This window comes from Oncorhynchus keta, chromosome 17 (assembly GCF_023373465.1).
Source record: "Oncorhynchus keta strain PuntledgeMale-10-30-2019 chromosome 17, Oket_V2, whole genome shotgun sequence".
NCBI lineage: Eukaryota > Metazoa > Chordata > Actinopteri > Salmoniformes > Salmonidae > Oncorhynchus > Oncorhynchus keta.
The window spans coordinates 37,081,535-37,104,013 of record NC_068437.1 but is presented as its reverse complement, the minus strand read 5'-3'; the positions used below and the strand labels follow the sequence as shown (position 1 = coordinate 37,104,013).

The window sequence follows — 22,479 nt, the reverse complement described above, 5'->3', positions numbered from 1 at the left end:
AGCAGACTCCGCGTTTAGTTAACTATCCTTAATCATATCAGCCATCTACAGAGCAATGGCCATTTACAGAGAGTAAAAAACATCTAAAGGAATTGGGTGCTTTATGTAATAAACAATCAGAATTACCCAATTAAATTCAGTTTGTGGATGGAGATCACAATCTGCGACATCAAAGCCACTGACCGACTCTTTGTTATTGCATCACTAGAACCCAAACACAGCAGGCGTCTCTATGAGATGATATCTACTCTTATGTCAGCTGGTGAAAGTAATGTAGTTAGGGCCCTGAAAATAGGAAATGTGAAATAAATAAAGTAAAGACCCCTAGGTGTGAGTTGATACTTGGTACTGGGAGCATTTCAAAGTAAATTCTAGACCAGTTGTATTTGTATTTTTTAAAGTCTAGACCAGTTGTATTTGTATTTTTTAAAGTCTAGACCAGTTGTATTTGTATTTTTTAAAGTCTAGACCAGTTTTATTTGTATTTTTTAAAGTATAGACCAGTTGTATTTGTATTTTTTAAAGTCTAGACCAGTTGTATTCGGCACATTTGACAAGTACAATCTGATTCGATTTTTGATTTGATTGCTAATAATATTGGCTCAGTGCCCTGCCTGTCCAAATGAAAAGGCCCTGTTTCCCCTCCCCCTGCTCAGTGCCCTGCCTGTCCAAATGAAAAGGCCCTGTTTCCCCTCCCCCTGCTCAGTGCCCTGCCTGTCCAAATGAAAAGGCCCTGTTTCCCCTCCCCTGCTCAGTGCCCTGCCTGTCCAAATGAAAAGGCCCTGTTTCCCCTCCCCTGCTCAGTGCCCTGCCTGTCCAAATGAAAAGGCCATGTTTCCCCTCCCCCTGCTCAGTGCCCTGCCTGTCCAAATGAAAAGGCCCTGTTTCCCCTCCCCTGCTCAGTGCCCTGCCTGTCCAAATGAAAAGGCCCTGTTTCCCCTCCCCTGCTCAGTGCCCTGCCTGTCCAAATGAAAAGGCCCAGTTTCCCCTCCCCTGCTCAGTGCCCTGCCTGTCCAAATGAAAAGGCCATGTTTCCCCTCCCCTGCTCAGTGCCCTGCCTGTCCAAATGAAAAGGCCATGTTTCCCCCTCCCCTGCTCAGTGCCCTGCCTGTCCAAATGAAAAGGCCCAGTTTCCCCTCCCCCTGCTCAGTGCCCTGCCTGTCCAAATGAAAAGGCCCTGTTTCCCCTCCCCTGCTCAGTGCCCTGCCTGTCCAAATGAAAAGGCCCTGTTTCCCCTCCCCTGCTCAGTGCCCTGCCTGTCCAAATGAAAAGGCCCTGTTTCCCCTCCCCTGCTCAGTGCCCTGCCTGTCCAAATGAAAAGGCCCTGTTTCCCCTCCCCTGCTCAGTGCCCTGCCTGTCCAAATGAAAAGGCCATGTTTCCCCTCCCCTGCTCAGTGCCCTGCCTGTCCAAATGAAAAGGCCCTGTTTCCCCTCCCCCTGCTCAGTGCCCTGCCTGTCCAAATGAAAAGGCCCTGTTTCCCCTCCCCCTGCTCAGTGCCCTGCCTGTCCAAATGAAAAGGCCCTGTTTCCCCTCCCCTGCTCAGTGCCCTGCCTGTCCAAATGAAAAGGCCCTGTTTCCCCTCCCCTGCTCAGTGCCCTGCCTGTCCAACTGAAAAGGCCCTGTTTCCCCTCCCCCTGCTCAGTGCCCTGCCTGTCCAAATGAAAAGGCCCTGTTTCCCCTCCCCCTGCTCAGTGCCCTGCCTGTCCAAATGAAAAGGCCATGTTTCCCCTCCCCTGCTCAGTGCCCTGCCTGTCCAAATGAAAAGGCCATGTTTCCCCTCCCCTGCTCAGTGCCCTGCCTGTCCAAATGAAAAGGCCATGTTTCCCCTCCCCTGCTCAGTGCCCTGCCTGTCCAAATGAAAAGGCCCTGTTTCCCCCTCCCCCTGCTCAGTGCCCTGCCTGTCCAAATGAAAAGGCCCTGTTTCCCCTCCCCTGCTCAGTGCCCTGCCTGTCCAAATGAAAAGGCCCTGTTTCCCCTCCCCCTGCTCAGTGCACTGCCTGTCCACATGAAAAGGCCCTGTTTCCCCTCCCCCTGCTCAGTGCCCTGCCTGTCCAAATGAAAAGGCCCTGTTTCCCCTCCCCTGCTCAGTGCCCTGCCTGTCCAAATGAAAAGGCCCTGTTTCCCTCCCCTGCTCAGTGCCCTGCCTGTCCAAATGAAAAGGCCCTGTTTCCCCTCCCCTGCTCAGTGCCCTGCCTGTCCAAATTAAAAGTCCCTGTTTCCCCTCCCCTGCTCAGTGCCCTGCCTGTCCAAATGAAAAGGCCCTGTTCCCCCTCCCCTGCTCAGTGCCCTGCCTGTCCAAATGAAAAGGCCCTGTTTCCCCTCCCCTGCTCAGTGCCCTGCCTGTCCAAATGAAAAGGCCCTGTTTCCCCTCCCCCTGCTCAGTGCCCTGCCTGTCCAAATGAAAAGGCCATGTTTCCCCTCCCCCTGCTCAGTGCCCTGCCTGTCCAAATGAAAAGGCCATGTTTCCCCCCCCCTGCTCAGTGCCCTGCCTGTCCAAATGAAAAGGCCATGTTTCCCCTCCCCCTGCTCAGTGCCCTGCCTGTCCAAATGAAAAGGCCCTGTTTCCCCTCCCCCTGCTCAGTGCCCTGCCTGTCCAAATGAAAAGGCCCTGTTTCCCCTCCCCCTGCTCAGTGCCCTGCCTGTCCAAATGAAAAGGCCCTGTTTCCCCTCCCCCTGCTCAGTGCCCTGCCTGTCCAAATGAAAAGGCCCTGTTTCCCCTCCCCCTGCTCAGTGCCCTGCCTGTCCAAATGAAAAGGCCCTGTTTCCCCTCCCCCTGCTCAGTGCCCTGCCTGTCCAAATGAAAAGGCCATGTTTCCCCCCCTGCTCAGTGCCCTGCCTGTCCAAATGAAAAGGCCATGTTTCCCCTCCCCTGCTCAGTGCCCTGCCTGTCCAAATGAAAAGGCCATGTTTCCCCTCCCCCTGCTCAGTGCCCTGCCTGTCCAAATGAAACGGCCATGTCCACTCCCCTGCTCAGTGCCCTGCCTGTCCAAATGAAAAGGCCCTGTTTCCACTCCCCTGCTCAGTGCCCTGCCTGTCCAAATGAAAAGGCCATGTTTCCCTTCCCCCTGCTCAGTGCCCTGCCTGTCCAAATGAAAAGGCCATGTCCACTCCCCCTGCTCAGTGCCCTGCCTGTCCAAATGAAAAGGCCATGTTTCCCCTCCCCCTGCTCAGTGCCCTGCCTGTCCAAATGAAACGGCCATGTCCACTCCCCCTGCTCAGTGCCCTGCCTGTCCAAATGAAAAGGCCATGTTTCCCCTCCCCCTGCTCAGTGCCCTGCCTGTCCAAATGAAAAGGCCATGTCCACTCCCCCTGCTCAGTGCCCTGCCTGTCCAAATGAAAAGGCCATGTTTCCCCCTCCCCCTGCTCAGTGCCCTGCCTGTCCAAATGAAAAGGCCATGTCCACTCCACAACCAAAGAACAAAGATAAACTTCCCTCAACATTTTTCATAAGATCTACGTTGCCACATTTTTAATCAGAACAAGTTTAATTTGAAAGCCCTGGGGGGAAGTGAGGAAGGAAGGAGGGAAGGAGGAAAGAGAAAGTACTGCTGTGGTGGCGACCTCATCCTTCCCCTGATGGTCTATTCAAAGAGGTCCATCCATCACGCGGTAACAGGCGCTGTCATTCTCTAATGTCTCAGGCCTGATATGAAACAATATTTGGAAAATGGAGCCGTCTGTCACAGTAACGGACAGCTCCTGCCGTCGGGTGGCAGGAAACGAGAGCCTGCGAAGCGTGTCATTAAAATCTTCTCTCATTCTTCAAGTCCCTCCTTTTGTGGTATGGAATGTGTGTGTGTGTGTGGGGGTCAGCAGGCCCCTTCGTCCTCAGGATTCCCTATTTGGTCTAGTGGAGGAAGGAGTGAAAAGCCAGCCAGTCCAGAGGGAACAGCCCCTGTAATAACTGAAGCCCTCTGTCTGTTACCCGACACACGGAAGGTCCTCTCTCTGTATAATGAATGCTCCAGGGGCCCCACTCAGGGCTCCAGGAAACTAATGAGAGAAAGATGGCTGCACTGACAGCACAGATGAATGCCACACACACACACACACACACACACACACACACACACACACACACACACACACACACACACACACACACACACACACACACACACACACACACACACACACACACACACACACACACACACACACACACACACACAGCCACCAACACTCAGCAGCTCCAGTCAGATCATAATCCCCCTGTCCATTATTCATCTCAACCTCAATAGACCACTATTATATTCAAATGATGCATGTAGCAAGCGTGTGTGTGTGAGGCAGGTACAGGCAGTCCACATGTCACTCTGTGTTTTCTCCAAGTGTCTCTGTGCATGTCTTGGCCTGTATTAGCCGATTAAACTCAACTCTATGATTTATGATGGAGTTGAGCAGCAACTAGTATGGGCAGAGTGGAGCTCCGACATTTTAATGGAAAACGGCTGATTTCAGCACCAAAAGAATAGCCCGCAATTACACTTAGAGATGGGCATTTGAAATTTCACTATTAACCATCTGGAGTTGAGTTTAGTCGGCTAGGCCTGTGTGTTTGTGTGTGTGGCCTGTACTGTCAGTGGCTCTCCTGTCTCGTCTCAGAGGGCTGCTGAGACAAGAGGGCAGCTTTTAACAGCAGAGGGCTGCTGTTAAAAGTGGATTGGAAGAGGTTTATCCGCTGTGCCAAGCATTCTCCCTGGCATACTGGTGTAATGACAGCCCATGTCACAGCTTGGGTTGTTGATTGGTGATTATTCAATAACACAAACCAGCTACTGTTCAGCCCAGCCAAACGCTCATATGAACATAATTACTGTCATCTTTGAGGACGATCAACATAAAGGGAAGGGAGAGGAGAGGAGAGGAGAGGAGAGGAGAGGAGAGACAGACAGACAGACAGACAGACAGACAGACAGACAGACAGACAGACAGACAGACAGACAGACAGACAGACAGACAGACAGACAGACAGACAGACAGACAGAGACGATGAGAGAATAAGCAAGACAACACAAAGCTCCGAGAGTGGGAGACAGAGAGTGACATAGAGAAAGACACAGCATTCAAGAGAGAGGAGAGAGGCAGCAAGAGAGAGGAGAGAGGCAGCAAGAGAGAGGAGAGAGGCAGCAAGAGAGAGGAGAGAGGCAGCAAGAGAGAGGAGAGAGGCAGCAAGAGAGAGGAGAGAGGCAGCAAGAGAGAGGAGAGAGGCAGCAAGAGAGAGGAGAGAGGCAGCAAGAGAGAGGAGAGGCGGCGAGAGAGAGAGGAGAGAGGTTCCAAGAGAAAGGAGAGAGGTTCCAAGAGAGAGGAGAGGCGGCGAGAGAGGTTCCAAGAGAGAGGAGAGGCGGCGAGAGAGAGAGGAGAGAGGCAGCAAGAGAGAGGAGAGAGGCAGCAAGAGAGAGGAGAGAGGCAGCAAGAGAGAGGAGAGGCAGCGAGAGAGAGAGGAGAGGTTCCAAGAGAGAGGAGAGGCGGCGAGAGAGAGAGGAGAGAGGCAGCAAGAGAGAGGAGGGAGGCAGCAAGAGAGAGGAGAGAGGCAGCAAGAGAGAGGAGAGAGGCAGCAAGAGAGAGGAGAGGCAGCAAGAGAGAGGAGAGGCGGCGAGAGAGAGGAGAGGCGGCGAGAGAGAGAGGAGAGGTTACAAGAGAGAGGAGAGGCGGTGAGAGAGAGAGGAGAGGCGGCAAGAGAGAGGAGAGAGGCAGCAAGAAAGAGGAGAGAGGCGGCAAGAGAGAGGAGAGAGGCGGCAAGAGAGAGGCAGCAAGAGAGAGAAGAGATGCAGCAAGAGAGAAGACAGAGGCGGCAAGAGAGAGGAGAGAGGCAGCAAGAGAGAGGAGAGAGGTTCCAAGAGAGAGGAGAGAGGTTCCAAGAGAGAGGAGAGGCGGCAAGAGAGAGGAGAGAGGCAGCAAGAGAGAGGAGAGAGGCAGCAAGAGAGAGGAGAGAGGCAGCAAGAGAGAGGAGAGGCAGCAAGAGAGAGGAGAGGCAGCGAGAGAGAGAGGAGAGGCGGAAAGAGAAAGAAGAGAGGCAGCAAGAAAGAGAAAATAGGCAGCAAGACAGGAGAGAGGCAGCAAGAGAGAGGAGAGGCAGCAAGAGAGAGGAGAGAGGCAGCGAGAGAGGCGGCGAGAGAGAGAGGAGAGGCGGCAAGAGAGAGAGGAGAGGCGGCGAGAAAGAGAAAAGAGGCAGCAAGACAGGAGAGAGGCAGCAAGAGAGAGGAGAGAGGCAGCAAGAGAGAAGAGATGAGAGAGAGGGGAGAGGTGGCGAGAGAGAGAGGAGAGGTGGAAAGAGAAAGAAGAGAGGCAGCAAGAAAGAGAAAAGAGGCAGCAAGACAGGAGAGAGGCAGCGAGAGAGGAGAGAGGCAGCAAGAGAGAGGATACGAGAGAGAGAGGAGAGGTGGCGAGAGAGAGAGGAGAGGTGGAAAGAGTAAGAAGAGAGGCAGCAAGAAAGAGAAAAGAGGCAGCAAGACAGGAGAGAGGCAGCAAGAGAGAGAAGAGAGGCAGCAAGAGAGAGGAGACACACAGCAAGAGAGAGGACAGAGGCGGCAAGAGAGAGAAGAGAGGCAGCAAGAGAGAGGAGAGAGGCAGTAAGAAAGAGGACAGAGGCGGCAAGAGAGAGGTGTGAGGCAGCAAGAGAGAGGAGAGAGGCAGTAAGAAAGAGGACAGAGGCGGCAAGAGAGAGGAGAGAGGCAGCAAGAGAGAGGAGAGAGGCAGCAAGAGAGAGGAGAGGCAGCAAGAGAGAGAAGAGATGCAGCAAGAGAGAAGACAGAGGCGGCAAGAGAGAGAAGAGAGGCAGCAAGAGAGAGAAGAGAGGCAGCAAGAGAGAGGAGAGGCAGCAAGAGAGAGAAGAAAGGCAGCAAGAGAGGAGAGAGGCAGTAACATAGAGGAGAGAGGCAGCAAGAGAGAGGAGAGAGGCAGTAAGAGAGTGAAGAGACGAAGCAAGAGAGAGGACAGAGGCGGCAAGAGAGAGAAGAGAGGCAGCAAGAGAGAGGAGAGGCAGCAAGAAAGAGAAAAGAGGCAGCAAGACAGGAGAGAGGCAGCAAGAGAGAGGAGAGGCAGCAAGAGAGGAGAGAGGCAGCGAGAGAGGCGGCGAGAGAGAGAGGAGAGGCGGCAAGAGAGAGGAGAGGCGGCGAGAAAGAGAAAAGAGGCAGCAAGACAGGAGAGAGGCAGCAAGAGAGAGGAGAGAGCAGCAAGAGAGAAGAGATGAGAGAGAGGGTAGAGGTGGCGAGAGAGAGGAGAGGTGGAAAGAGAAAGAAGAGAGGCAGCAAGAAAGAGAAAAGAGGCAGCAAGACAGGAGAGAGGCAGCGAGAGAGGAGAGAGGCAGCAAGAGAGAGGATACGAGAGAGAGAGGAGAGGTGGCGAGAGAGAGAGGAGAGGTGGAAAGAGTAAGAAGAGAGGCAGCAAGAAAGAGAAAAGAGGCAGCAAGACAGGAGAGAGGCAGCAAGAGAGAGAAGAGAGGCAGCAAGAGAGAGGAGACACGCAGCAAGAGAGAGGAGAGAGGCGGCAAGAGAGAGAAGAGAGGCAGCAAGAGAGAGAAGAGACGCAGCAAGAGAGAGGAGACACACAGCAAGAGAGAGGACAGAGGCGGCAAGAGAGAGAAGAGAGGCAGCAAGAGAGAGGAGAGAGGCAGTAAGAAAGAGGACAGAGGCGGCAAGAGAGAGGAGAGAGGCAGCAAGAGAGAGGAGAGAGGCAGTAAGAAAGAGGACAGAGGCGGCAAGAGAGAGGAGAGAGGCAGCAAGAGAGAGGAGAGAGGCAGCAAGAGAGAGAAGAGATGCAGCAAGAGAGAAGACAGAGGCGGCACGAGAGAGAAGAGAGTCAGCAAGAGAGAGAAGAGAGGCAGCAAGAGAGAGGAGAGGCAGCAAGAGAGAGAAGAAAGGCAGCAAGAGAGGAGAGAGGCAGTAACATAGAGGAGAGAGGCAGCAAGAGAGAGGAGAGAGGAGAGAGGCAGTAAGAGAGTGAAGAGACGAAGCAAGAGAGAGGACAGAGGCGGCAAGAGAGAGAAGAGAGGCAGCAAGAGAGAGGAGAGGCAGCAAGAGAGAGAAGAAAGGCAGCAAGAGGAGAGAGGCAGCAACATAGAGAGAGACAGCAAGAGAGAAAAGAGAGGCAGCAAGAGAGAGAAGAGAGGCAGCCACATAGAGAAGAGAGTCAGTAAGAGAGATGAGAGTGGCAGCAAGAGAGGAGAGAGGCAGCAACATAGAGGAGAGAGGCAGAAAGAGAGAGGAGAGAGGCAGAAAGAGAGAGGAGAGAGGCAGCAAGAGAGAGGAGAGAGGCAGCAAGTGAGGAGAGAGGCAGCAAGAGAGAGCAGAGAGGCAGCAAGAGAGAGGAGACACGCAGCAAGAGAGAGGAGAGAGGCGGCAAGAGAGAGAAGAGAGGCAGCAAGAGAGAGAAGAGACGCAGCAAGAGAGAGGAGACACACAGCAAGAGAGAGGACAGAGGCGGCAAGAGAGAGAAGAGAGGCAGCAAGAGAGAGGAGAGAGGCAGTAAGAAAGAGGACAGAGGCGGCAAGAGAGAGGAGAGAGGCAGCAAGAGAGAGGAGAGAGGCAGTAAGAAAGAGGACAGAGGCGGCAAGAGAGAGGAGAGAGGCAGCAAGAGAGAGGAGAGAGGCAGCAAGAGAGAGGAGAGGCAGCAAGAGAGAGAAGAGATGCAGCAAGAGAGAAGACAGAGGCGGCAAGAGAGAGAAGAGAGGCAGCAAGAGAGGAGAGAGGCAGTAACATAGAGGAGAGAGGCAGCAAGAGAGAGGAGAGAGGCAGTAAGAGAGTGAAGAGACGAAGCAAGAAAGAGGACAGAGGCGGCAAGAGAGAGAAGAGAGGCAGCAAGAGAGAGGAGAGGCAGCAAGAAAGAGAAAAGAGGCAGCAAGACAGGAGAGAGGCAGCAAGAGAGAGGAGAGGCAGCAAGAGAGAGGAGAGAGGCAGCGAGAGAGGCGGCGAGAGAGAGAGGAGAGGCGGCAAGAGAGAGAAGAAAGGCAGCAAGAGAGGAGAGAGGCAGTAACATAGAGGAGAGAGGCAGCAAGAGAGAGGAGAGAGGCAGTAAGAGAGTGAAGAGACGAAGCAAGAGAGAGGAGAGGCGGCAAGAGAGAGAAGAAAGGCAGCAAGAGAGGAGAGAGGCAGTAACATAGAGGAGAGAGGCAGCAAGAGAGAGAAGAGAGGCAGCAAGAGAGAGGAGAGGCAGCAAGAGAGAGAAGAAAGGCAGCAAGAGAGGAGAGAGGCAGTAACATAGAGGAGAGAGGCAGCAAGAGAGAGGAGAGAGGCAGTAAGAGAGTGAAGAGACGAAGCAAGAGAGAGGACAGAGGCGGCAAGAGAGAGAAGAGAGGCAGCAAGAGAGAGGAGAGGCAGCAAGAAAGAGAAAAGAGGCAGCAAGACAGGAGAGAGGCAGCAAGAGAGAGGAGAGGCAGCAAGAGAGAGGAGAGAGGCAGCGAGAGAGGCGGCGAGAGAGAGAGGAGAGGCGGCAAGAGAGAGAGGAGAGGCGGCGAGAAAGAGAAAAGAGGCAGCAAGACAGGAGAGAGGCAGCAAGAGAGAGGAGAGAGGCAGCAAGAGAGAAGAGATGAGAGAGAGGGGAGAGGTGGCGAGAGAGAGAGGAGAGGTGGAAAGAGAAAGAAGAGAGGCAGCAAGAAAGAGAAAAGAGGCAGCAAGACAGGAGAGAGGCAGCGAGAGAGAGAGGGCAGCAAGAGAGAGGATACGAGAGAGAGAGGAGAGGTGGCGAGAGAGAGAGGAGGTGGAAAGAGTAAGAAGAGAGGCAGCAAGAAAGAGAAAAGAGGCAGCAAGACAGGAGAGAGGCAGCAAGAGAGAGAAGAGAGGCAGCAAGAGAGAGGAGACACGCAGCAAGAGAGAGGAGAGAGGCGGCAAGAGAGAGAAGAGAGGCAGCAAGAGAGAGAAGAGACGCAGCAAGAGAGAGGAGACACACAGCAAGAGAGAGGACAGAGGCGGCAAGAGAGAGAAGAGAGGCAGCAAGAGAGAGGAGAGAGGCAGTAAGAAAGAGGACAGAGGCGGCAAGAGAGAGGAGAGAGGCAGCAAGAGAGAGGAGAGAGGCAGTAAGAAAGAGGACAGAGGCGGCAAGAGAGAGGAGAGAGGCAGCAAGAGAGAGGAGAGAGGCAGCAAGAGAGAGAAGAGATGCAGCAAGAGAGAAGACAGAGGCGGCACGAGAGAGAAGAGAGTCAGCAAGAGAGAGAAGAGAGGCAGCAAGAGAGAGGAGAGGCAGCAAGAGAGAGAAGAAAGGCAGCAAGAGAGGAGAGAGGCAGTAACATAGAGGAGAGAGGCAGCAAGAGAGAGGAGAGAGGAGAGAGGCAGTAAGAGAGTGAAGAGACGAAGCAAGAGAGAGGACAGAGGCGGCAAGAGAGAGAAGAGAGGCAGCAAGAGAGAGGAGAGGCAGCAAGAGAGAGAAGAAAGGCAGCAAGAGAGGAGAGAGGCAGCAACATAGAGAGAGACAGCAAGAGAGAAAAGAGAGGCAGCAAGAGAGAGAAGAGAGGCAGCCACATAGAGAAGAGAGTCAGTAAGAGAGATGAGAGTGGCAGCAAGAGAGGAGAGAGGCAGCAACATAGAGGAGAGAGGCAGAAAGAGAGAGGAGAGAGGCAGAAAGAGAGAGGAGAGAGGCAGCAAGAGAGAGGAGAGAGGCAGCAAGTGAGGAGAGAGGCAGCAAGAGAGAGCAGAGAGGCAGCAAGAGAGAGGAGACACGCAGCAAGAGAGAGGAGAGAGGCGGCAAGAGAGAGAAGAGAGGCAGCAAGAGAGAGAAGAGACGTAGCAAGAGAGAGGAGACACACAGCAAGAGAGAGGACAGAGGCGGCAAGAGAGAGAAGAGAGGCAGCAAGAGAGAGGAGAGAGGCAGTAAGAAAGAGGACAGAGGCGGCAAGAGAGAGAGAGGCAGCAAGAGAGAGGAGAGAGGCAGTAAGAAAGAGGACAGAGGCGGCAAGAGAGAGGAGAGAGGCAGCAAGAGAGGAGAGAGGCAGCAAGAGAGAGGAGAGGCAGCAAGAGAGAGAAGAGATGCAGCAAGAGAGAAGACAGAGGCGGCAAGAGAGAAGAGAGGCAGCAAGAGAGGAGAGAGGCAGTAACATAGAGGAGAGAGGCAGCAAGAGAGAGAGAGAGGCAGTAAGAGAGTGAAGAGACGAAGCAAGAAAGAGGACAGAGGCGGCAAGAGAGAGAAGAGAGGCAGCAAGAGAGAGGAGAGGCAGCAAGAAAGAGAAAAGAGGCAGCAAGACAGGAGAGAGGCAGCAAGAGAGAGGAGAGCAGCAAGAGAGAGGAGAGAGGCAGCGAGAGAGGCGGCGAGAGAGAGAGAGAGGAGGCAAGAGAGAGAGGAGAGGCGGCGAGAAAGAGAAAAGAGGCAGCAAGACAGGAGAGAGGCAGCAAGAGAGAGGAGAGAGGCAGCAAGAGAGAAGAGATGAGAGAGAGGGGAGAGGTGGCGAGAGAGAGAGGAGAGGTGGAAAGAGAAAGAAGAGAGGCAGCAAGAAAGAGAAAAGAGGCAGCAAGACAGGAGAGAGGCAGCGAGAGAGGAGAGAGGCAGCAAGAGAGAGGATACGAGAGAGAGAGGAGAGGTGGCGAGAGAGAGAGGAGAGGTGGAAAGAGTAAGAAGAGAGGCAGCAAGAAAGAGAAAAGAGGCAGCAAGACAGGAGAGAGGCAGCAAGAGAGAGAAGAGAGGCAGCAAGAGAGAGGAGACACGCAGCAAGAGAGAGGAGAGAGGCGGCAAGAGAGAGAAGAGAGGCAGCAAGAGAGAGAAGAGACGAGCAAGAGAGAGGACACACAGCAAGAGAGAGGACAGAGGTGGCAAGAGAGAGAAGAGAGGCAGTAAGAAAGAGGACAGAGGCGGCAAGAGAGAGAGAGAGGCAGCAAGAGAGAGGAGAGAGGCAGTAAGAAAGAGGACAGAGGCGGCAAGAGAGAGGAGAGAGGCAGCAAGAGAGAGAGAGAGAGGCAGCAAGAGAGAAAGAGATGCAGCAAGAGAGAAGACAGAGGCGGCAAGAGAGAGAAGAGAGGCAGCAAGAGAGAGAAGAGAGGCAGCAAGAGAGAGAGAGGCAGCAAGAGAGAGAAGAAAAGGCAGCAAGAGAGGAGAGAGGCAGTAACATAGAGGAGAGAAGCAGCAAGAGAGAGGAGAGAGGCAGTAAGAGAGTGAAGAGAGGCAGTAAGAAAGAGGACAGAGGCGGCAAGAGAGAGGAGAGAGGGCAGCAAGAGAGAGAGAGAGGCAGTAAGAAAGAGGACAGAGGCGGCAAGAGAGAGGCAGCAAGAGAGAGAGAGAGGCAGCAAGAGAGAGAAGAGATGCAGCAAGAGAGAAGACAGAGGCGGCAAGAGAGAGAAGAGAGGCTGGCAAGAGAGAGAAGAGAGGCAGCAAGAGAGAGGAGAGGCAGCAAGAGAGAGAAGAAAGGCAGCAAGAGAGGAGAGAGGCAGCAACATAGAGAGAGACAGCAAGAGAGAAAAGAGAGGCAGCAAGAGAGAGAAGAGAGGCAGCCACATAGAGAAGAGAGTCAGTAAGAGAGATGAGAGTGGCAGCAAGAGAGGAGAGAGGCAGCAACATAGAGGAGAGAGGCAGAAAGAGAGGAGAGAGGCAGAAAGAGAGAGGAGAGAGGCAGCAAGAGAGAGGAGAGAGGCAGCAAGTGAGGAGAGGCAGCAAGAGAGAGCAGAGAGGCAGCAAGAGAGAGAGAGACACGCAAGAGAGAGGAGAGAGGCGGCAAGAGAGAGAGGAGATGCAGCAAGAGAGAGAAGAGACGCAAGAGAGAGAGGAGACACACAGCAAGAGAGAGGACAGAGGCGGCAAGAGAGAGAAGAGAGGCAGCAAGAGAGAGGAGAGAGGCAGTAAGAAAGAGGACAGAGGCGGCAAGAGAGAGGAGAGAGGCAGCAAGAGAGAGAGAGGGCAGTAAGAAAGAGGACAGAGGCGGCAAGAGAGAGGAGAGAGGCAGCAAGAGAGAGGAGAGAGGCAGCAAGAGAGAGGAGAGGCAGCAAGAGAGAGAAGAGATGCAGCAAGAGAGAAGACAGAGGCGGCAAGAGAGAGAAGAGAGGCAGCAAGAGAGAGAAGAGAGGCAGCAAGAGAGAGGAGAGGCAGCAAGAGAGAGAAGAAAGGCAGCAAGAGAGGAGAGAGGCAGTAACATAGAGGAGAGAGGCAGCAAGAGAGAGGAGAGAGGCAGTAAGAGAGTGAAGAGACGAAGCAAGAAAGAGGACAGAGGCGGCAAGAGAGAGAAGAGAGGCAGCAAGAGAGAGGAGAGGCAGCAAGAAAGAGAAAAGAGGCAGCAAGACAGGAGAGAGTCAGCAAGAGAGAGGAGAGGCAGCAAGAGAGAGGAGAGAGGCAGCGAGAGAGGCGGCGAGAGAGAGACGAGAGGCGGCAAGAGAGAAGAGATGAGAGAGAGGGGAGAGGTGGCGAGAGAGAGAGGAGAGGTGGAAAGAGAAAGAAGAGAGGCAGCAAGAAAGAGAAAAGAGGCAGCAAGACAGGAGAGAGGCAGCGAGAGAGGAGAGAGGCAGCAAGAGAGAGGATACGAGAGAGAGAGGAGAGGTGGCGAGAGAGAGAGGAGAGGTGGAAAGAGTAAGAAGAGAGGCAGCAAGAAAGAGAAAAGAGGCAGCAAGACAGGAGAGAGGCAGCAAGAGAGAGAAGAGAGGCAGCAAGAGAGAGGAGACACGCAGCAAGAGAGAGGAGAGAGGCGGCAAGAGAGAGAAGAGAGGCAGCAAGAGAGAGAAGAGACGCAGCAAGAGAGAGGAGACACACAGCAAGAGAGAGGACAGAGGCGGCAAGAGAGAGAAGAGAGGCAGTAAGAAAGAGGACAGAGGCGGCAAGAGAGAGGAGAGAGGCAGCAAGAGAGAGGAGAGAGGCAGTAAGAAAGAGGACAGAGGCGACAAGAGAGAGGAGAGAGACAGCAAGAGAGAAAAGAGAGGCAGCAAGAGAGAGAAGAGAGGCAGCCACATAGAGAAGAGAGTCAGTAAGAGAGATGAGAGTGGCAGCAAGAGAGGAGAGAGGCAGCAACATAGAGGAGAGAGGCAGAAAGAGAGAGGAGAGAGGCAGCAAGAGAGAGGAGAGAGGCAGCAAGAGAGGAGAGAGGCAGCAAGAGAGAGCAGAGAGAGAGGCATCAACATAGAGGAGAGAGGCAGCATGAGAGAGAGAGAGGCAGCAAGAGAGGACAGAGGCAGCAAGAGAGAGGAGAGTCAGCAAGAGAGGAGAGAGGCAGCAAGAGAGAGCAGAGAGGCATCAACATAGAGGAGAGAGGCAGAAAGAGAGAGGAGAGAGGCAGAAAGAGAGAGGAGAGAGGCAGCAAGAGAGAGGAGAGAGGCAGCAAGAGAGAGGAGAGAGGCAACAAGAGAGAGCAGAGAGGCATCATCATAGAGGAGAGAGGCAGCATGAGAGAGGAGAGAGGCAGCAAGAGAGGAAAGAGGCAGCAAGAGAGAGGAGAGAGTCAGCAAGAGAGGAGAGAGGCAGCAAGAGAGAGAAGAGAGGCAGCAACATAGGAGAGAGACAGCAACATAGAGAGAGACAGCAAGAGAGAAAAGAGAGGCAGCAAGAGAGAGTGAGAGTGGCAGCAAGAGAGGAGAGAGGCAGCAACATAGAGGAGAGAGGCAGAAAGAGAGAGGAGAGAGGCAGCAAGAGAGGAGAGAGGTAGCAAGAGAGAGCAGAGAGGCATCAACATAGAGGAGAGAGGCAGCATGAGAGAGGAGAGAGGCAGCAAGACAGGAGAGAGGCAGCAAGAGAGAAAGAGAGGCAGCAAGAGAGAGAGGAGACACGCAGCAAGAGAGAGGAGAGAGGCGGCAAGAGAGAGAAGAGAGGCAGCAAGAGAGAGAAGAGACGCAGCAAGAGAGAGGAGACACACAGCAAGAGAGAGAGAGAGGCAGCATGAGAGAGGAGAGAGGGCAAAGAGAGAGGAGAGAGGCAGCAAGAGAGAGGAGAGAGGCAGCAAGATAAAGGAGAGAGGCAGCAAAGAGAGAAGAGAGAGAGGCAGCAAGAGAGAGGAGAGAGGCAGCAAGAGAGAGAATAGAGGCAGCAAGAGAGAGGAGAGGCAGCAAGAGAGAGGAGAGAGGCAGTAAGAGAGAGGAGAGAGGCAGCAACATAGAGAAGAGAGACAGCAAGAGAGACAAGAGAGGCAGTAAGAGAGAGGAGACACACAGCAAGAGAGAGGAGAGAGGCAGCAAGAGAGGAGAGGGTCAGCAAGAGGGAGGAGAGAGGCAGCAAGAGGGAGGAGAGAGGCAGCAAAAGGGAGGAGAGAGGCAGCAAGAGGGAGGAGAGAGGCAGCAAGAGAGGAGAGAGGCAGCAAGAGAGAGAAGAGAGGCAGCAATATATATAATAATAATATATGCCATTTAGCTGACGCTTTTATCCAAAGCGACTTACAGTCATGTGTGCATACATTCTACGTATGGGTGGTCCCGGGAATCGAACCCACTACCCTGGCGTTACAAGCGCCATGCTCTACCAACTGAGCCACAGAAGCAACATAGGAGAGAGGCAGCAACATAGAGAGAGACAGCAATAAAGAAAAGAGAGGCAGCAAGAGAGAGAAGAGAGGCAGCCACATAGAGAAGAGAGTCAGTAAGAGAGATGAGAGAGGCAGCAAGAGAGGAGAGAGGCAGCAAGAGAGAGCAGAGAGGCATCAACATAGAGGAGAGAGGCAGCATGAGAGAGGAGAGAGGCAGCAAGAGAGGAAAGAGGCAGCAAGAGAGAGGAAAGAGGCAGCAAGAGAGAGGAGAGAGGCAGCAAGAGAGAGAAGAGACGCAGCAAGAGAGAGGACAGAGGCGGCAAGAGAGAGAAGAGAGGCAGCAAGAGAGAGGAGAGTCAGCAAGAGAGGAGAGAGGCAGCAAGAGAGAGCAGAGAGGCATCAACATAGAGGAGAGAGGCAGAAAGAGAGAGGAGAGAGGCAGAAAGAGAGAGGAGAGAGGCAGCAAGAGAGAGGAGAGAGGGCAGCAAGAGAGAGGAGAGAGGCAGCAAGAGAGCAGAGAGGCATCATCATAGAGGAGAGAGGCAGCATGAGAGAGGAGAGAGGCAGCAAGAGAGGAAAGAGGCAGCAAGAGAGAGGAGAGAGTCAGCAAGAGAGGAGAGAGGCAGCAAGAGAGAGAAGAGAGGCAGCAACATAGGAGAGAGACAGCAACATAGAGAGAGACAGCAAGAGAGAAAAGAGAGGCGGCAAGAGAGAGAAGAGAGGCAGCAAGAGAGAGAAGAGAGGCAGCAAGAGAGAGAAGAGAGGCAGCAACATAGAGGAGAGAGGCAGCAACATAGAGGAGAGAGGCAGCAAGAGAGAGGAGAGAGGCAGCAACATAGAGGAGAGAGGCAGCAAGAGAGAGGAGAGAGGCAGTAAGATAGAGGAGAGAGGCAGCAACATAGAGGAGAGAGGCAGCAAGAGAGAGGAGAGAGGCAGTAAGATAGAGGAGAGAGGCAGCAAGAGAGATGAGAGTGGCAGCAAGAGAGAGAAGAGAGGCAGCAACATAGAGAAGAGAGACAGCAAGAGAGACAAGAGAAGCAGCAAGAGAAAGAAGAGAGGCAGCAACACAGAAAAGAGAGGCAGCAAGAGAAAGGAGAGAGAGGCAGCAAGAGAGAGGAGACAGGCAGCAAGAGAAAGAAGAGAGGCAGCAAGAGAAAGAAGAGAGGCAGCAACACAGAAAAGAGAGGCAGCAAGATAAAGGAGAGAGACAGCAAGAGAGAGAAGAGAGAGAGGCAGCAAGAGAGAGGAGAGAGGCAGCAAGAGAGAGAAGGGAGGCAGTAAGAGAGGAGAGAGGCAGCAAGTGAGAGAAGAGAGAGAGGCATTAAGAGAGAGGAGAGAGGCAGCAAGAGAGATGAGAGATGCAGCAAGAGAGAGTAGAGGGGCAGCAAGAGAAAGAAGAGAGGCAGCAAGAGAAAGAAGAGAGGCAGCAAGAGAAAGAAGAGTGGCAGCAAGAGAAAGGAGAGAGATAGGCAGCAAGAGAGAGAAGAAAGGCAGCAAGAGAGGAGAGAGGCAGTAACATAGAGGAGAGAGGCAGCAAGAGAGAGGAGAGAGGCAGTAAGAGAGTGAAGAGACGAAGCAAGAGAGAGGACAGAGGCGGCAAGAGAGAGAAGAGAGGCAGCAAAAGAGAGGAGAAGCAGCAAGAAAGAGAAAAGAGGCAGCAAGACAGGAGAGAGGCAGCAAGAGAGAGGAGAGGCAGCAAGAGAGAGGAGAGAGGCAGCGAGAGAGGCGGCGAGAGAGAGAGGAGAGAGGCAGCGAGAGAGGCGGCGAGAGAGAGAGGAGAGGCGGCAAGAGAGAGAGGAGAGGCGGCGAGAAAGAGAAAAGAGGCAGCAAGACAGGAGAGAGGCAGCAAGAGAGAGGAGAGAGGCAGCAAGAGAGAAGAGATGAGAGAGAGGGGAGAGGTGGCGAGAGAGAGAGGAGGGGTGGAAAGAGAAAGAAGAGAGGCAGCAAGAAAGAGAAAAGAGGCAGCAAGACAGGAGAGAGGCAGCGAGAGAGGAGAGAGGCAGCAAGAGAGAGGATACGAGAGAGAGAGTAGAGGTGGCGAGAGAGAGAGGAGAGGTGGAAAGAGTAAGAAGAGAGGCAGCAAGAAAGAGAAAAGAGGCAGCAAGACAGGAGAGAGGCAGCAAGAGAGAGAAGAGAGGCAGCAAGAGAGAGGAGACACGCAGCAAGAGAGAGGAGAGAGGCGGCAAGAGAGAGAAGAGAGGCAGCAAGAGAGAGAAGAGACGCAGCAAGAGAGAGGAGACACACAGCAAGAGAGAGGACAGAGGCGGCAAGACAGAGAAGAGAGGCAGGAAGAGAGAGGAGAGAGGCAGTAAGAAAGAGGACAGAGGCGGCAAGAGAGAGGAGAGAGGCAGCAAGAGAGAGGAGAGAGGCAGTAAGAAAGAGGACAGAGGCGGCAAGAGAGAGGAGAGAGGCAGCAAGAGAGAGGAGAGAGGCAGCAAGAGAGAGAAGAGATGCAGCAAGAGAGAAGACAGAGGCGGCAAGAGAGAGAAGAGAGGCAGCAAGAGAGAGAAGAGAGGCAGCAAGAGAGAGGAGAGGCAGCAAGAGAGAGAAGAAAGGCAGCAAGAGAGGAGAGAGGCAGTAACATAGAGGAGAGAGGCAGCAAGAGAGAGGAGAGAGGCAGTAAGAGAGTGAAGAGACGAAGCAAGAGAGAGGACAGAGGCGGCAAGAGAGAGAAGAGAGGCAGCAAGAGAGAGGAGAGGCAGCAAGAGAGAGAAGAAAGGCAGCAAGAGAGGAGAGAGGCAGCAACATAGAGAGAGACAGCAAGAGAGAAAAGAGAGGCAGCAAGAGAGAGAAGAGAGGCAGCCACATAGAGAAGAGAGTCAGTAAGAGAGATGAGAGTGGCAGCAAGAGAGGAGAGAGGCAGCAACATAGAGGAGAGAGGCAGAAAGAGAGAGGAGAGAGGCAGAAAGAGAGAGGAGAGAGGCAGCAAGAGAGAGGAGAGAGGCAGCAAGTGAGGAGAGAGGCAGCAAGAGAGAGCAGAGAGGCAGCAAGAGAGAGGAGACACGCAGCAAGAGAGAGGAAAGAGGCGGCAAGAGAGAGAAGAGAGGCAGCAAGAGAGAGAAGAGACGCAGCAAGAGAGAGGAGACACACAGCAAGAGAGAGGACAGAGGCGGCAAGAGAGAGAAGAGAGGCAGCAAGAGAGAGGAGAGAGGCAGTAAGAAAGAGGACAGAGACGGCAAGAGAGAGGAGAGAGGCAGCAAGAGAGAGGAGAGAGGCAGTAAGAAAGAGGACAGAGGCGGCAAGAGAGAGGAGAGAGGCAGCAAGAGAGAGGAGAGAGGCAGCAAGAGAGAGGAGAGGCAGCAAGAGAGAGAAGAGATGCAGCAAGAGAGAAGACAGAGGCGGCAAGAGAGAGAAGAGAGGCAGCAAGAGAGAGAAGAGAGGCAGCAAGAGAGAGGAGAGGCAGCAAGAGAGAGAAGAAAGGCAGCAAGAGAGGAGAGGCAGTAACATGCAAGAGAGAGGAGACACGCAGCAAGAGAGAGGAGAGAGGCGGCAAGAGAGAGAAGAGACGCAGCAAGAGAGAGGAGACACACAGCAAGAGAGAGGACAGAGGCGGCAAGAGAGAGAAGAAAGGCAGCAAGAGAGAGGAGAGAGGCAGTAAGAAAGAGGACAGAGGCGGCAAGAGAGAGGAGAGAGGCAGCAAGAGAGAGGAGAGAGGCAGTAAGAAAGAGGACAGAGGCGGCAAGAGAGAGAAGAGAGGCAGCAAGAGAGAGGAGAGGCAGCAAGGGAGAGAAGAAAGGCAGCAAGAGAGGAGAGAGGCAGCAACATAGAGAGAGACAGCAAGAGAGAAAAGAGAGGCAGCAAGAGAGAGAAGAGAGGCAGCCACATAGAGAAGAGAGTCAGTAAGAGAGATGAGAGTGGCAGCAAGAGAGGAGAGAGGCAGCAACATAGAGGAGAGAGGCAGAAAGAGAGAGGAGAGAGGCAGCAAGAGAGAGGAGAGAGGCAGCAAGTGAGGAGAGAGGCAGCAAGAGAGAGCAGAGAGGCAGCAAGAGAGAGGAGACACGCAGCAAGAGAGAGGAGAGAGGCGGCAAGAGAGAGAAGAGAGGCAGCAAGAGAGAGAAGAGACGCAGCAAGAGAGGAGACACACAGCAAGAGAGAGGACAGAGGCGGCAAGAGAGAGAAGAGAGGCAGCAAGAGAGAGGAGAGAGGCAGTAAGAAAGAGGACAGAGGCGGCAAGAGAGAGGAGAGAGGCAGCAAGAGAGAGGAGAGAGGCAGTAAGAAAGAGGACAGAGGCGGCAAGAGAGAGGAGAGAGGCAGCAAGAGAGAGGAGAGAGGGCAGCAAGAGAGAGGAGAGGCAGCAAGAGAGAGAAGAGAGGCAGCAAGAGAGAGGAGAGGCAGCAAGAGAGAGAAGAAAGGCAGCAAGAGAGGAGAGAGGCAGTAACATAGAGGAGAGAGGCAGCAAGAGAGAGGAGAGAGGCAGTAAGAGAGTGAAGAGACGAAGCAAGAAAGAGGACAGAGGCGGCAAGAGAGAGAAGAGAGGCAGCAAGAGAGAGGAGAGGCAGCAAGAAAGAGAAAAGAGGCAGCAAGACAGGAGAGGCAGCAAGAGAGAGGAGAGGCAGCAAGAGAGAGGAGAGAGGCAGCGAGAGAGGCGGCGAGAGAGAGAGGAGAGGCGGCAAGAGAGAGAGGAGAGGCGGCGAGAAAGAGAAAAGAGGCAGCAAGACAGGAGAGAGGCAGCAAGAGAGAGAGAGAGAGCAGCAAGAGAGAAGAGATGAGAGAGAGGGAGAGGTGGCGAGAGAGAGAGGAGAGGTGGAAAGAGAAAGAAGAGAGGCAGCAAGAAAGAGAAAAGAGGCAGCAAGACAGGAGAGAGGCAGCGAGCGAGGAGAGAGGCAGCAAGAGAGGATACGAGAGAGAGAGGAGAGGTGGCTGAGAGAGAGAGGAGAGGTGGAAAGAGTAAGAAGAGAGGCAGCAAGAAAGAGAAAAGAGGCAGCAAGACAGGAGAGAGGCAGCAAGAGAGAGAAGAGAGGCAGCAAGAGAGAGGAGACACGCAGCAAGAGAGAGGAGAGAGGCGGCAAGAGAGAGAAGAGAGGCAGCAAGAGAGAGAAGAGACGCAGCAAGAGAGAGGAGACACACAGCAAGAGAGTGGACAGAGGCGGCAAGAGAGAGAAGAGAGGCAGTAAGAAAGAGGACAGAGGCGGCAAGAGAGAGGAGAGAGGCAGCAAGAGAGAGGAGAGAGGCAGTAAGAAAGAGGACAGAGGCGGCAAGAGAGAGGAGAGAGGCAGCAAGAGAGAGGAGAGAGGCAGCAAGAGAGAGAAGAGATGCAGCAAGAGAGAAGACAGAGGCGGCAAGAGAGAGAAGAGAGGCAGCAAGAGAGAGAAGAGAGGCACCAAGAGAGAGGAGAGGCAGCAAGAGAGAGAAGAAAGGCAGCAAGAGAGGAGAGAGGCAGTAACATAGAGGAGAGAGGCAGCAAGAGAGAGGAGAGGCAGTAAGAGAGTGAAGAGATCGAAGCAAGAGAGAGGACAGAGGCGGCAAGAGAGAGAAGAGAGGCAGCAAGAGAGAGGAGAGGCAGCAAGAGAGAGAAGAAAGGCAGCAAGAGAGGAGAGAGGCAGCAACATAGAGAGAAAAGCAAGAGAGAAAAGAGAGGCAGCAAGAGAGAGAAGAGAGGCAGCCACATAGAGAAGAGAGTCAGTAAGAGAGATGAGAGTGGCAGCAAGAGAGGAGAGAGGCAGCAACATAGAGGAGAGAGGCAGAAAGAGAGAGGAGAGAGGCAGAAAGAGAGAGGAGAGAGGCAGCAAGAGAGAGGAGAGAGGCAGAAAGTGAGGAGAGAGGCAGCAAGAGAGAGCAGAGAGGCATCATCATAGAGGAGAGAGGCAGCATGAGAGAGGAGAGAGGCAGCAAGAGAGGAAAGAGGCAGCAAGAGAGAGGAGAGAGTCAGCAAGAGAGGAGAGAGGCAGCAAGAGAGAAAAGAGAGGCAGCAACATAGGAGAGAGGCAGCAACATAGAGAGAGACAGCAAGAGAGAAAAGAGAGGCAGCAAGAGAGAGAAGAGAGGCAGCCACATAGAGAAGAGAGTCAGTAAGAGAGATGAGAGTGGCAGCAAGAGAGGAGAGAGGCAGCAACATAGAGGAGAGAGGCAGAAAGAGAGAGGAGAGAGGCAGCAAGAGAGAGGAGAGAGGCAGCAAGAGAGGAGAGAGGCAGCAAGAGAGAGCAGAGAGGCATCAACATAGAGGAGAGAGGCAGCATGAGAGAGGAGAGAGGCAGCAAGAGAGGACAGAGGCAGCAAGAGAGAGGAGAGTCAGCAAGAGAGGAGAGAGGCAGCAAGAGAGAGCAGATAGGCATCAACATAGAGGAGAGAGGCAGAAAGAGAGAGGAGAGAGGCAGAAAGAGAGAGGAGAGAGGCAGCTAGAGAGAGGAGAGAGGCAGCAAGAGAGAGGAGAGAGGCAGCAAGAGAGAGCAGAGAGGCATCATCATAGAGGAGAGAGGCAGCATGAGAGAGGAGAGAGGCAGCAAGAGAGGAAAGAGGCAGCAAGAGAGAGGAGAGAGTCAGCAAGAGAGGAGAGAGGCAGCAGGAGAGAGAAGAGAGGCAGCAACATAGGAGAGAGACAGCAACATAGAGAGAGACAGCAAGAGAGAAAAGAGAGGCAGCAAGAGAGAGAAGAGAGGCAGCCACATAGAGAAGAGAGTCAGTAAGAGAGATGAGAGTGGCAGCAAGAGAGGAGAGAGGCAGCAACATAGAGGAGAGAGGCAGAAAGAGAGAGGAGAGAGGCAGCAAGAGAGAGGAGAGAGGCAGCAAGAGAGGAGAGAGGCAGCAAGAGAGAGCAGAGAGGCATCAACATAGAGGAGAGAGGCAGCATGAGAGAGGAGAGAGGCAGCAAGACAGGAGAGAGGCAGCAAGAGAGAGAAGAGAGGCAGCAAGAGAGAGGAGACACGCAGCAAGAGAGAGGAGAGAGGCGGCAAGAGAGAGAAGAGAGGCAGCAAGAGAGAGAAGAGACGCAGCAAGAGAGAGAAGAGAGGCAGCAAGAGAGAGAAGAGACGCAGCAAGAGAGAGGAGACACACAGCAAGAGAGAGGACAGAGGCGGCAAGAGAGAGAAGAGAGGCAGTAAGAAAGAGGACAGAGGCGGCAAGAGAGAGGAGAGAGGCAGCAAGAGAGAGGAGAGAGGCAGCAAGAGAGAGAAGAGATGCAGCAAGAGAG

At 53.6% G+C, this 22,479-nt stretch overlaps 1 protein-coding gene across 1 annotated transcript in view; it reads left to right on the top strand.

Moving 5' to 3' along the window:
- LOC127908460 (uncharacterized) overlaps positions 1-17,799 on the top strand; it is a 112,071-nt gene extending 94,272 nt beyond the window's left edge. The window contains exons 4-5 of the mRNA XM_052467009.1: positions 5,007-6,605; positions 17,694-17,799. Of these exons, the coding sequence (XP_052322969.1) occupies positions 5,007-6,038 (1,032 nt within the window). The 3' untranslated portion in view covers positions 6,039-6,605; positions 17,694-17,799. The remainder of the gene's footprint in view (positions 1-5,006; positions 6,606-17,693) is intronic.
- Positions 17,800-22,479: the final 4,680 nt, after the last annotated feature.